The 13,871-nt window shown below is 42.4% G+C and overlaps 1 protein-coding gene across 2 annotated transcripts in view; it reads left to right on the plus strand.

Annotated features, from left to right (window-relative positions):
- Positions 1–13,871, plus strand: part of slo (calcium-activated potassium channel slo) — a 196,903-nt gene that overhangs the window by 154,348 nt on the left and 28,684 nt on the right. The window contains exons 8-15 of one of the 2 annotated variants that reach the window (XM_075878745.1): positions 4,274–4,384; positions 5,087–5,192; positions 5,522–5,674; positions 7,163–7,318; positions 8,732–8,844; positions 9,713–9,871; positions 9,978–10,054; positions 12,234–12,293. In XM_075878745.1, the coding sequence (XP_075734860.1) occupies positions 4,274–4,384; positions 5,087–5,192; positions 5,522–5,674; positions 7,163–7,318; positions 8,732–8,844; positions 9,713–9,871; positions 9,978–10,054; positions 12,234–12,293 (935 nt within the window). The remainder of the gene's footprint in view (positions 1–4,273; positions 4,385–5,086; positions 5,193–5,521; positions 5,675–7,162; positions 7,319–8,731; positions 8,845–9,712; positions 9,872–9,977; positions 10,055–12,233; positions 12,294–13,871) is intronic. The other variant, XM_075878746.1, reaches the window with a different exon arrangement.

Below are 13,871 nucleotides of genomic sequence, written 5' to 3' on the forward strand. Positions count from 1 at the left end.
TGTGACGTGTGGCTCACCTTTGGTTTCTTCCTGCCACCGTTTGTTTGTTTATATCTTCCTGTTTTGTTGATGTTTTCTTTGGCCGTCGTCCTGCGTCGTTCGTCGTCAGTATTGTGCTCTCTATCTCTCTCTTCATGCATGCCTTGTTGCCCTGCACGGCTTAGTGGTTGGTTGCTGGCCAGAAGGCGTTCATCGTTGCGCATCTGGTGTCGTCACTTTGCACATTGGGCTGTGTGGCACGCTGCCCGCGGGGGAACATCAAACACGCTCGTGGCGGCCATTCCAGCCCAACAACACGCCGCGCTCTCAGCCAGCCCCACACACACCGCCCAAGCCAGGGGTTGTCGCGGCGACGATCGTTTAATTACGCCTGACAACAAGCGCGCACATGGGCCAAAGCCACGACGGACACTTTCCGACGGCGTAAATTATAGCCTGTTGGTTTGATTTGATATGTGGGGTTTAACGTCCCAAAACCACCATATGATTATGAGAGACGCGAATTATAGCCTGTTGACCACTCGAGTAGCCGTGTACACTTTTTATTTGCAGAAAGCGGAATGAATTAGCTAGCTCTGTTTTTAATGTAGACATTTACGTTTCTCAAAAGAACCAGTGTGCTTGACCATTCATATTTTGTCCAGATTGATACAAAATATGCCTGGCATTCGTGAAGTGTAGCAGGCACTCAGGTAGCAACAGGTAGCATCAGGCACCTTAATCTGTCACACAGATTGGGGCGTATGATGTCAAGTGCGTCGGGGAGCTCAAAGACTTGAGAGATTGTTTGCCTATTTGAGATTATTGTTAACTGTCGCGCCTTCCTCCGCTAAACCAAGTTCTTGTTATTGAATTCCAGCTCGTCTACGCAGGACTTACTGTGCGCAGTTACTTAACTCATTCTGTCTTTAGCTCCTTTGGGTCAGCTACCCAGCCTATAGTCCTTGAATATCTCCTCCTTTTCTCCTCGTTTGAGGACGGTGTTCCTTTTCCTAATCCTTTAAAACCAGCAGCAGGTAGTGTCAGGTACGATCACTACCTACGCAAAGCAGCTAAGTAGACATAATCTGCTCCGAGCTGCGCTGCAGACGATTTTACTTACCAAAGGCGGCGAGCAACGGTGCCCTTGGATATTATCGCGAGCGCTCATTCCATCACGCAACAAGATAGGATAGTGGAAAGGAAGAAGCGAAAAAATTGTTTTTTTTTGCTTGTGCTGGCTGTTCAAGCATATGTTTCTACTTTCTTTGTCTTCTTTCTTTCCTGACTTTCCTCCGTTCTTTTTTTTTTCCTTCGCTAAAACTGGCTTTGCGTTGTCTATATTTCTGCGGTGAGGCAGTTCAGAGCAGGACAGGAACTGAGGAGGAGTTCTTTGTGGGTTCAGTGCATTGCCGTCTCGGACAGGTGTTACCTGGTGCTGGTTGAGTGCCTCTTTCTCTTTCCTCATCTTTTCCTGTCTCTTCCCTCTCTCTTTTTTTCCTCCTTTTGCTGTCCGGCTGTTGCGATAGGCCGTGTTCGCTAGCTGTATACCGGAGATCATAGACCTAATTGGTTCAAGGCCAAAGTACGGTGGAACATTCAAGTCAGAAAGAGGACGAAGGTAACGTGTATTTTGTGGCACTGGTAGAAATGTAGTTTACATCTCTAACCTTACTTCGTAGTGGTTTTTCGTTTTTCGACTGCCGAACTTCCCCTGCATGACCTCTATGAGCACCCTGATACACGCCGATTAGTGGAGTCCATTACTAACGTTACAGCCAATCTTAACAGCGGGTCGCGTAGCAGCTGTTCCTAACCTCGACCACTAAAGGAAGAGGTAAATAAGCATGATTAACGCATCTATCAGTCGCTCGATATCACGCAGCTCAGTGGCTCTGAGCAAATGGAGCTCCTTCAAAATGCGTGTGTCAAAGGAACCATTCGGCAGATCCCGCGTACCTTGGAAATCGACGTCATGCGAAGCATGCCGAAGGAAGGTGACCATGCGGTGAAATTTTTACTTAGTGGCACATCATGAGTTAATGCTTAATATATGTATAAATGTTGCACGCACAGACATGTTGAAGAGTTGCGGATGTTAATATAACCAGTTGTTTGCACTTACGCAATGATGCGAACAGGACCATGCGTATTCGCAACACCAGAAGCAATAAGCTTAAATGAAGCATTGGTGCTTGCGAAGGTGGTAGCCCTGGACACTGCTACATAAATCAACTTCAGCGCATGGCACCTAACTACAATTGACGCTAACCCGACGTGCCAGCTGTACCATAGGAGTACATGTGTAACGTTTATAAAATTGAATAGCCAGCACTGCAACTACAATTGACGTTTCACGAGCTCAAAGTTTTGTGTGCCAGGGTTTATTTGAAAAGCAGTTCCGAGACCTAGTGTGGCTCTGTGGTAGAATACTTGATTGCCACACAGAATGCTTGGGTTCGATTCCTGCTGGGACCCTGACATTCATTCTTTGCATTTGTCAGGACAACGCTACCGGTGTCAAGTTTTCTAAATGCTCACGAGTTAAAATTGACTGTGTGTGCTCTCGTCGTTCCTGGGTAAATACCAAGTGTCCATCGCCTGTGGCACATACCCGCCCGCGGCTACGTGCCACTTTCATGCGGGAAATGTTTGTAGACGTACGCGACGGCATTACGATATTATTCGTGTATTGACCAGCACGTTAAAATCGCCATACCATCTTAGCCTCGCATACTAACTTTGGTTCACGCCAAGTTAAGGTGATTACGAGAACACGCAGAAGTGAGCGGCTAGATAAATAGACAAGTACGGAGATAGACTCCAAAAATGTTTGCAGTACGCAAAGAAATGCTCCACACTTAATAACTTGGATTGACGAGAGCATCAGATCTCAGCGGCTAGATTTTTGTAAAAGAGCATCCGCACTACGCCCCCCGACTCGCGATGTACGGTAATGTCATTTTGGTAGAAGTTCGCAGTATGTGTGCTAGCGTACCGCATCTCTTTTGCGATCATACTGTTCCACTGATCACCCGCTCCACATAACGCTTCCTATACTAAACACAACAACAACAACAACGAAAAACATGAAAGTAGTTCTGCCGTGCTTTATGCATAAACAGCGCGAATGGTTCTCACAATGCTCGATTCATCTGGGTCGAGAACATCCATACTACTACACAAAGTAACAGAAGCAATATTCTGCGCGAACATTCAGGCTCCACTGTAGTTCCCGCGATGTTCGCAGTTGCTGCTCGCCGCATGTACCTACCCGCACGCCTGCATGTATTTTCCTTTTTGGTTCTTAGACACAATTGAAATAAACGTTGCATGTTGGGTGCTTTGGCCTTAGTTATTTTTTTACGAGTGTTTTTTGTCGCATCAAAAGAAAACCAAGTTTTGTGTGCCAGGCTGTGTTGTGTGCCATTCGCAGCAGGCTGTACAAGGTGCTGCCTGGACCAGCTTGCTGTTGGCTTTGAAAATTGCCTGCCGTGCCTACTGTGAATTGATCTGACGTGATGTTCACGTGTACATAAAAAATTATTTTCATTTGCTCACGAAGAACAGGTTGCGACAATGTTGATGTGCGGTTTATTTCAGTTGTTCTTGGCATTTAATATCAAGTTAGCTTTTCTTCTCTGAACTGAGCAGAATCACAGTTGCAGTTACATAAACCTATTTGGCAAAACAAAGCCAAACCTCGAGAACGTAAGCATTGAAATTTGTTATTAACAAGTCTGAAACTACACAGTACAAATTCATGACACACTGCTTCCTGTGGTTTTGCTCGACTTCCAACAAAATGTATTTTACTTTGATTAACCTTAATGCTAATACATTGTTATAGGATGCTTCGTCTCTCACCCTCCTATGGAGAAAGTTTAATGCTAGTGCCATCAAGACACTACCCTTGATTTTCGCGTGAAAACCTTTACACGTATATCTAGTCTTCATTGTCGTATTAATCTAATATATTGTTTTCTCTGTATCGCTCTGAAACATCTTTTAAAAGTATTAAAACACCAAACACGTAAAATACTTTGTTCTATTTGTATTTGATCGCGAGAATAGTCACTCAAATCTTCCTGGGCCGCGTCCACCCTTCTTTATGACGTAGCAAGCGATGCTGGAGTCATTATGGAAAATTTCTTCTTTTAAAAACGTAGCAGACACCTTTCTTTTACCTCATTAAGACGTATATCATTATTAGCGCGTTCACGGCGTTATGTTCCTTGAATGTTCTCTATGAACTTGTATTGCTGACAACTTCGACCATCGTTTTTGCTTACAGGCACATTGTCGTGTGTGGACACATCACCTATGAATCTGTGTCCCACTTCTTGAAAGATTTCCTCCATGAGGACCGAGAAGATGTAGATGTAGAGGTAGTTTTTTTACACAGGTAAGTTGCCACATGTCGCCAGTGGTCCACACACCAACTATGAAACACTTGAGCTGCAGTAATCACACCGTGCAGTTTTTTTTAGCATGTGCGTTAAAAATAGTTAGCAACACACCTCACTCCTTTTTTTTTCTTGCTTCAGCTAAGATACTGGAGCAAAATTATAGCTGAGGGCAGTGTGCTTTATTATATATCCGATAGACGCCGGTGGTCTTCGCAGCTTAACGAAATAGCTGGGGCGGGTTGACGTACAGCTATAGCTCGATCTTGTTTACGTTCCGTCCTGCTTGACGTCAAATTTGCGTCGCCGCGAACGCAAGCTCGGTCAGTATGCGATGGGGGGTTCTCGTCGCTTTCGCTGCATTGCGTTAGATACAAGCGCTGAGGACACGGCCCGGAAAATTTTGTGCAACCACGGAGAGCTGGGGACGAGCACAGGATACGAAATAGTTTTAATTTATTCCGTCCCTGGTATCGTACAGATACCGCTTTAAGTGAGATCAAGCGGCATGCCCTTATTTAATTATGAACCGCTATGGAACTTAACCACTTGTGTAGAGCAAAAAAGCAAAATAAATAAATCTGGAAACACGTTCGGTTTCATCTTCCCACAATAATCACCCACAATAACTCAGTTTGCCTCCGTAACGCCTTCGACGTAGTCTACAACAGTGCTTGCACTGTCGCTTCTCTCCCTTGCAGAAAACCTCCAGACCTTGAGCTGGAAGGTCTGATAAAAAGGCATTTTACAACAGTGGAGTTCTTTCAAGGCAGCGTCATGAATCCAATTGACTTGCAACGAGTCAAGGTACTTATAATACATGTGCAACTTTTGCATTGTAGCATATTTCGCTTGCCACTGTGCTCAGAATATGAACTTTGTGAAGATCATATCACGTGGGCCACTAATATGTGCTATTTATCTGTCACTGAGTCACGTATTAGTGATGTTTACTGCAAACAACCATGATCTGCCCACTTTTTTTACTAAAAGTGTGTCTAACAAAATAGACGCTACCAAGTGTAGATGTCAGAACCTTATTTATTTCCACCTAAAATGCTTATGACCCAGTCCAGACGTACAGAGGCAATCGCTATAATGGGTAAACTAACATGCTTTTGAACTTCAATTTGCAGGTCCATGAGGCAGATGCATGTTTGGTGCTGGCAAACAAGTACTGTCAGGACCCGGATGCAGAGGACGCTGCCAACATCATGAGAGTCATCTCCATTAAAAACTATTCTGATGACATCAGAGTCATCATTCAGCTGATGCAGTATCACAACAAGGTGTGCATTTTAGTGGGTCTGGACTTGATTTCTGCACTTCCTGATGAAAATAAACTAAATAATGAACTCCATGTATTTCGCTTTAGCAGCATTGCGTGTTGAAAGTTTTAACAGGACAAATATAACAAACCAGCCTGACTTGACATGTGTTCGTTAAATTCATCTAATGCAACTCGCAGCCTTCTTGTTTTTTACTACTAAAAAAAACTTATTTTCTGCCAACCTCTCTTTATTGCTGCGAATGCAACGCCAGGGTTTATTGGATTGGCTTAAACAAAGAGGCACTTTAGGCGTGCGGGTTTTGCTAACCTTCTCTCATTCCGCAGACATAAAATATAATGAACTCGTGCAAGATAGGATAAGTCAGCATGCACCGAGAAAGGCGTTCGTCCTGCTTATTTATCAATTTATTTACTCCAATATCTCATTGAAAAGTTTAGCCCTATTCGAGCCACTCGAATTGTGCTCTCAACTACACTTCAAATCCACAGCATTGCTCTGTGTTTTGTGCCACTCAAAGTTTCTGGTGAAACATACCTTGAAAGGAGGACTCGAAGAGAAGGACAAAAAGAAATGCACCGACTAGTAAAGGAAACTGAGAATACGCTTGAAAGGTCAACAACTTTTCATAAACTAAGTATTTTATTTAGCTGTAACACCAAGTTCACCACTGGGGCCACGGTGCCATCTTTAAGGCAGTAAGAAAAGTAACGACCTTTCTTTCCTGACGACTCCCCAGCAGCTCTTTGCTCAAGAGAACGCGTGATTCCAAACTTTCCACATTGGGCACTAAGCATCGTTGCGAACTGGTGATAGTCTAGTTGAGAAATTATGTGCCCACGTGTTCTACCTCTGATAGCCGCATCTTTTTTTACATTTACAGAACGAGGTGTAATTGTTCTGATATTTACAGAGCAATGAAGAAACATAAACAAACTTGAACGAGTTTGGCTAAAAAATAAAAGCGGCAGGAACCTCCTGATGAAACTGATAGTTACCAGCCCCAATGATATTGTTACAAAATCTTCTACATGCCGTTATAACTACCGATCAACGTGAGCAGCCTATAGATGGCTTCCATCTACGTCACTGAAACAGCTACACTGGAGCCCCAACATAGAGGGACACGAACTTTGTGACGTCACGTTAGTGTTATCAATACATGGCATGCTGCCTCCCTCATTATTCCTCCATGCATAGAGGCCCATAAACATTCCAGTGACATCCTTATCACACTGGGGCAGGTTACTGGCCACGTGATTATGCAGCCTTGATGTCACCGAAGCCGCCATGTTGAAACCGTTTGTGCGTCTATGACGTCACGTGCGAGCTGTTCAGTGTAGCAAAAAAAGAACCATGCCATTTGGCAGCTGCTGTACTTTAGTGAGTGAAAGCTTAGGTGATTAGTAATTCTTATGAACAAATAAAAAACAACAAATTACCACAAGGAACTAGAATGGACATTTGTTTGCTTTTCTTATTTGGCAGGCTTACTTGCTGAATATCCCCAGTTGGAACTGGAAACGGGGAGATGACGTTATATGCGTGTCGGAGCTGAAGCTCGGCTTCATTGCACAAAGTTGCCTGGCCCCTGGTTTTTCAACCATGATGGCCAACTTGTTTGCTATGAGATCCTACAAAACGGTGAGCCACCTAACATCCCTCGGTAGTATATGCGCCCTAAAATGAGATGTTTCTGGTCGGCAGGAAAACCTCCGATTTCTTTTCAGTCCGTGTCTGTTCGGCGTAACAAAACGCCTCTAAAACAGATGTGTCATACGCGTATATATATATATATATATATATATATATATATATATATATATATATATATATATATATATATATATATAGAGAGAGAGAGAGAGAGAGAGAGAGAGAGGTAATATTTCAATGAGTCAGTTATTTATGTCCCAACTCCTTTCGTCAGGGGATCAGTCTAACTCATCCGGGTACTGTTGGGAGGTGTGTGTGTGTGTGTGTGTGCGTGTGTGTGTGTGTGTGTGTACATGTGTGCGTGTGCGTGTGTGTGTGTGTTGTTGCTACACTACGTAGTGTCGCAGTATCTTAATTTTGGCGCTATCAAACAGAGCTTTTTGTGTGCGGGCGGTAACTCTCCCAAATTGTCTTTTTAGTGAAGCTACAAGGTTGGTTAGTTGGCGGTCATTTATACTTAAGGCTGCGCTTAGGGGACGCCATAAAATTTTAAAATGCACAGAGAGAAAGTCCTCGTCCTCTGCTTCTCTGCATCTTTCAAATTATGCCGTATACTTAGCGTGGCCTTAAGAATATCTTGCAGTGACCCTTGTGAAATCAGAGTAAGGTTCTATCGAGTGCCAACCTTGCAATGGTACTGCAGCATCTGCCCATTTGTTTCTTACCCAGAATTATTCATTGCGGAGTGTGTTCTGTATTGACCGACTCATCGAGTAGCTTTGATGTTGCTTTTTGTGACCAACTCTTGAATATGTTATTTGTGTTTTCCTTCTAACATTAATTCCAGGAAGTGGGCTTCTTCAAGAAACTATTTGGTGTGAGTGAGTGCGATGGTGATAACGAGGCGTAGCGCGTAGCTGGATTGAAATGAATGTAGGTAGCAGCGGGCAGTGTTTTCGGTGGGCTAGACTAGTGCTTGCATTCGGTCTGTTTACTGTGTGAATGTATAGCTTTGTTCAGCTGAGTTCGCTCAGGGATAAAACCTCTTCATTGCACGTTTTGCTTCTTTTCTTGGGAGTACTAATAACAGCAGTTGTGGGTTAGCTCATGTATTGGGTGTTGTGTTTCTCCTCACAATCTTTGATCGTTCCCTGCACTTGCCTCTAGTTTTTTTTGCATCAATGGGTACGGTGTATAACAGCAGAACTAGCATGCAAAATCAGTCTTCATTCGTTTCTAAGCTGTAGTATGCCCAGAATTCAGAGGTTCTCTGTGACCCCCTTCAGGGTTCTGTATAAGTGAACCAAGTATGCGTTCGACTCCCGCAAAGGAAAGTCAATAATTTTAGAATGGCATTGTTGCACAGCGACGAAACCTCCCGTATCTCGCTTTGTTTTTCAGTCTCCTGACATGCCCGCATGGCAAAACGATTATCTGTGCGGCACAGGAATGGAGATGTACACCGAGAGCTTATCCGCCTCTTTTACAGGCATGACCTTTCCTCAGGCAGCAGAGTAAGCACTCGTTGATTAGATTACTCTTACCTAAATAACTTTGCTTACTTAAGACACCGAAGAGCGCACGCCAGTCCATGGGAAGAGGCGTTTGCATTGGCATGCATTTGCTACTTTCTGTTCCTACACACTATGCATCTCGTTTATCCGAAATAATAAGTGCGACTGTGCATTACACTTTATGTGCTGTTGTTGGCAACTCATTTTGGGTATGAGAAGTAGTGTCATGCGCATTTTTTCATATGATTACGTATGATTAATGGACACTGCCAACAAACATTGCTAATCGCTAAAACAGCTGAAGTACTCACCTATTCAACAATGCATGGTGGGTACTTTTTTTTCTACACTGAGTGAGCGCACGCTATAAAATGCGAAATTTTCTTTTCTATACTTGAACCGAGTATGCCTCTCTGGTAAACGAATTCGCTTAAGGCAAAACGTTTTTTAACTGTATTTTGTCACCTTTTTTTACATTTTTTTATGCATGTGTCCTTTTCTTTTCACGACTGTTTCAATTGAATCCATATGTACGGAATATTTTGTGTGACGTAAAACTTACGTGCCGTACCTCTTGTACGAGCAGAAACCTCTTTAAGGCCTCGTCGTCTTTATGTTCTGCTTTTTTGCTGCTGTAGTCCGGAGAAGTAAAGTCCGTTCAGTTTATTGGCGACTATGAGAAAGCCTCAGTTTCTGTCATAAAGCTATATCACTACGCCGATTACTTCCATTGCGCGCCTTCAGTGACGTTTTAATATACTAGTGCAGTAACATTCAATGGTGATTTTAAGCAGCGTCTTCAGCTTCTGCTACTTTACTTGCCATTGGTGTGCTTGTTGCCTGATGAAAGACGTCCGTTGTTTTTCAGGCTTTGCTTTGTGAAATTAAAACTCCTACTTTTGGCCATCGAGGTCGCTGTTGATGATGGCGCAGATTCCAAGATTGCCATCAATCCCAAGAAGAAAATAAAGATTACTCTTAACACTCAGGGGTTTTTTATTGCTCAGTCTGCAGACGAAGTCAAAAGGTAACAAAGCCTGGTCAATGTTGTGTTTTCTTTCTCTCTTCTGCCATTAACGATTCCTTTCTCACTTACCATTACACTTTGGTTAACTCTTTTCTCATTTATTTAGGGCGTGGTTTTACTGTAAAAACTGCCACGAAGACATCAAAGATGAAAAGCTCATCAAAAAGTGCAAATGCAAGAATCGTAAGTGTTTTAAATTGCTGGCGCTGCTTTCACTTGATCAACAGTGATTGTATTCAAACCCAGAGGTTGGGCGAAGACAAAGCTTTTAAGTGTTGTTCTTTTTTTTTGTTTGTTTGCCTAATGCATGTCTGTTCGTTGTTAAACGGCTAAAAGTGTTTGCTATGAAGCGCCGTGACTCTAAAGCACATCTCACCCACAGCAGTGTTTCACCTGTGTTTGAATCATATTGTAAGGCTGAGTGTTCAAAAGCCGCTTTTTTCTTTGTAGCCCTGACAGTGAATGAACAGGTGATCATAAATGTGTCCCAAGCTTTTTGTGAGCTTTTTGTATATTCACACTCGCTGTGCTTCAGCTGCCACGATTGAACACGTACTGCCTTGGCAAAACCGCTTTATGCACCGCCTTATCACATAACCAAAAAAAAAAAAACACTGAATCTGCTCTTCTACCCTTGACATGAAATGCTTGCTTGTCGCTTCATGCATTGTGCACCATGTTGTTTACTTTGAAAAGGCAAAAGTATGTATTACACGCTCAACACAACTGGAGTTGTGCGAGCGCCTTACTCATTTTATTTCTCTTTGTCCTTCGTTTACTAAAATTGGCAGACTGATACACAAATGTTTTGTTCCCGTGTTTTTTTTTTAGTAAACGAGTAGGCAGCATATGCTGCGATACTTCATTATTGCCTGATAAGAATGCCTCAATCGATGAAGTAATCATATGGCACCATTGTTCCAGACCCCCCCCCCCCTTTTTTTTTTTCAGAGTGACTTAAACTGGGGTTCGCGTACTTGTGTTCATTTATGAGTTCGAGGCTGTCTCTCTGACTATTCACCGTTTTGAACTGTGTTAATCACTTCTGATAATCTCTTAAAGAGAACCACTTTATATTTTGTTTAAGGGAATCGTATAGCTGTTTGTGCGAGCGATGGTCAAATAAAAAATTAAATTAAACTTAGGCTAACAGAGAGCACCTGTTTATTCCTAAACTAATGTGACCTTCGACGAAATCGACCCATTCTTGTAGTCCGTCCGCTCCTTGTCGAGTCGAACTTGTCAGACACTGGACCTAGAATGAACTACGAAAGGCACCAAAAGCCAAATTGCCTGGTGCTTCTGCTTAAGCAAAAAAAATTACAATGCCTCATTTTGTGACCTCGTGTCTGTTTTCGAAAGGCTCGACCTAACGGCTGTTCGCAATTAATAGCAAATGCAACACCTAATCAGTTGTCCTAATTTTTGACTTGCTGGTAAATTTCGGTTCAAACTGAATTTGCAGAAAGTTCTTATTCAGTTTCTATTTTTTTGCTTATTGTGGTATGAGGCTCATAGGAAAAAGAAACATGGAAAGAGGATTTCATTTTGCCCTTGAAAACGCCTTGTAAAGAAGTAGATAATAGTGCCCTATTCAGGCAAGAGTCTGTAAACCACTTTTCGTGCTTGTAAGTGTTGGTTTATTGAGTTGACCGCTGTCATGCTCTATAATAAAAATAAATAAATAATTTGATGAGAGCTGCATGACGTAGAAAGTTTCTGTGCATTAACTGCATTTATATTGGGAAAAAAATTTAGTAATGCTTATCTCATGGAAGCAAATACCGGGTTTGCAGCCTTGAACAAATGAACATTTTGTGTGGTATATGTCATTGTACATTTAGCGTGAGAAATGTTTTTTTATTTGTTTCCTCATTTTTAGTTATGTTCTGTTTTTAATTTCACTATCCACTACATAAAAGCATGCTTAGTTCTATGCACCTGCAAATTTAAATAGGAAATCATAATCCTCATGCTGTCATACATTGGTATACTCGGCCCTATCTTCCAGTGAAGTGCTTCCGCAGAAGAAGTAGCGATAGTTCACATGCAATATTACTCACTTCCCCGAAGTAATTATATTAATAAAATATTCATACTAACCTACTAAGTTTAGTTCTGATTGCTTTTTTTGTTTTAGTGACTAGCTGGTGCAGGTGTTCTCAAACACTTTCAACGAACTACATGAATGTGCTAGTGATGAGACGTAATTTTTTTAAATGCACTTAGGAGTTTGAACTAAACAGTAATATTTGGTATGTCATGTGTTTCTGATGATGTCTCACACCCAACAACTAACTGTCTATCCTTTTTTTTTCTTTCTCTCCCCCATTTTTGCTGGCTTTTCTTTTTACCCGTGTTGCTGCCGGAGTTGGTCTGTTTAAAAAGGGTGTCAGGGCAGTGCAGGCAGTTAGTCGAGCAAGTAGGTTGCCTTCAAAGTATCTTTGTTAAATGTTGTGAACATAGTACGTGTCGCCAGCAGTCCAAAACTGGCACTGGAAGCTGTGAAAAAAAAAAAAAAAAACGCGCAGCCTGACTGCACTTTTGACAACTTTTGTATAGGGCCCTCGAGTACAGGTTCAGTAATTAGGCTTTACCGGTGATCGGACACTATATTTAATGTAAACGCTTCTATTTTTTTTGCAGTTGTTTGCACAACATCCGAAAAGCGAAAAATCAGAATGCCAATAACAGCTACGTAACGCGAAGCAACTACACATGTTTTAATACAAGTTCATATTTGATGCAAAACTTCCCACAAACAGCGCCCATGGCGTTATTCCCGTCAGATAAACTTAGCAAATATATACCTCAAAATATAAGTGCACCATACAGTACGCGAATTCATTAAATGGGATCGCCGTGTTGAAACAGTAATTACGTTGACGGTGTACAACACCAAACAAGACAAAAATTATCTCAATTTTCAAAGTTTCCCACTTGTTGACACTTCCTGAATCGACACGTGCGCATTGATATCATTCCGTGAAACGATTCGTACAAAACATTTCTACTCTTGCCCTTCTTCAAAGTATTGCCTGACCGCAAAAGTGCAGTCAAGCAGCGTTTCGCTGTAACTGTATTTCGACGTGTAAATGTGACGTAACTCTATTGCACGCCAGACGCATGCCTTCCTGTCCGTTTGTAGCATGCCTTACACGTCCTCACGTGCACGTCCGTAATTATTCGTCGTGTCTGCATGCAAATGTCCGCATGACATGTTTGTCTATCAGTGCATGCATTATCTATCACCTCAAGCCTAGTTTGTACGACATGCGCTCTGCCACGGCACTTCGCCACGTGTTGCGTTCTCTGGCATGCCACGTACTGGCCCACTGAATCTGCAAAAGTTGTCCCCTTCGCGACGTGTTTCGCACCACCCGTGCATTGTTTCTATTTAGCTAATTTACATAAGCATGATCTACCACCCCGAAGAGCTGTTGTGTACTATAAGAGAACGTACCTCTGCAAAAAGACAAAAAAAAAAACAACGCTGAACTTGTACTGTGGTAGACAAGAATAATAGTGTTGCCGTGGCAATGCGTTCATCCTCCCGCTTGCGTAACACCCGCGTATTTAGCATCGTTAAGAATCTGAATAAGTTTGCCGGTGCGTGCGCGTCACCTACAAAAACGAGCGAAACGCGAGCACCAGCTCAACGAACGCGTACGCTCTCGTTCAATGAAATATGCAGGACAAACGTGAACATATCAAGCAATAGACTCCATTGATAAGATTCAGCTATTAGGCGTAATACCTAATGACGAGTGGTTGATTACATATATGTATATGTCAGATTCTCATTTTATTATCATTCCACGACATGCATATGTTCGTGAAACGTTTTACAAGGTCTTGTAGCTAGATTCGAAATTAGTCGTGAATACGTTTATGTGATGGATAGACCAGATTCCTCTATGACTTTGCATCGCTACGCGAGATAAGCATGTCACAATATCATTGGACATCGTAGGTCATTCTGTGCATTACGCAAGTTTGA

The sequence above is a fragment of the Rhipicephalus microplus genome, chromosome X (genome assembly GCF_043290135.1).
Source record: "Rhipicephalus microplus isolate Deutch F79 chromosome X, USDA_Rmic, whole genome shotgun sequence".
In the NCBI taxonomy this organism is placed as follows: Eukaryota; Metazoa; Arthropoda; class Arachnida; order Ixodida; family Ixodidae; genus Rhipicephalus; species Rhipicephalus microplus.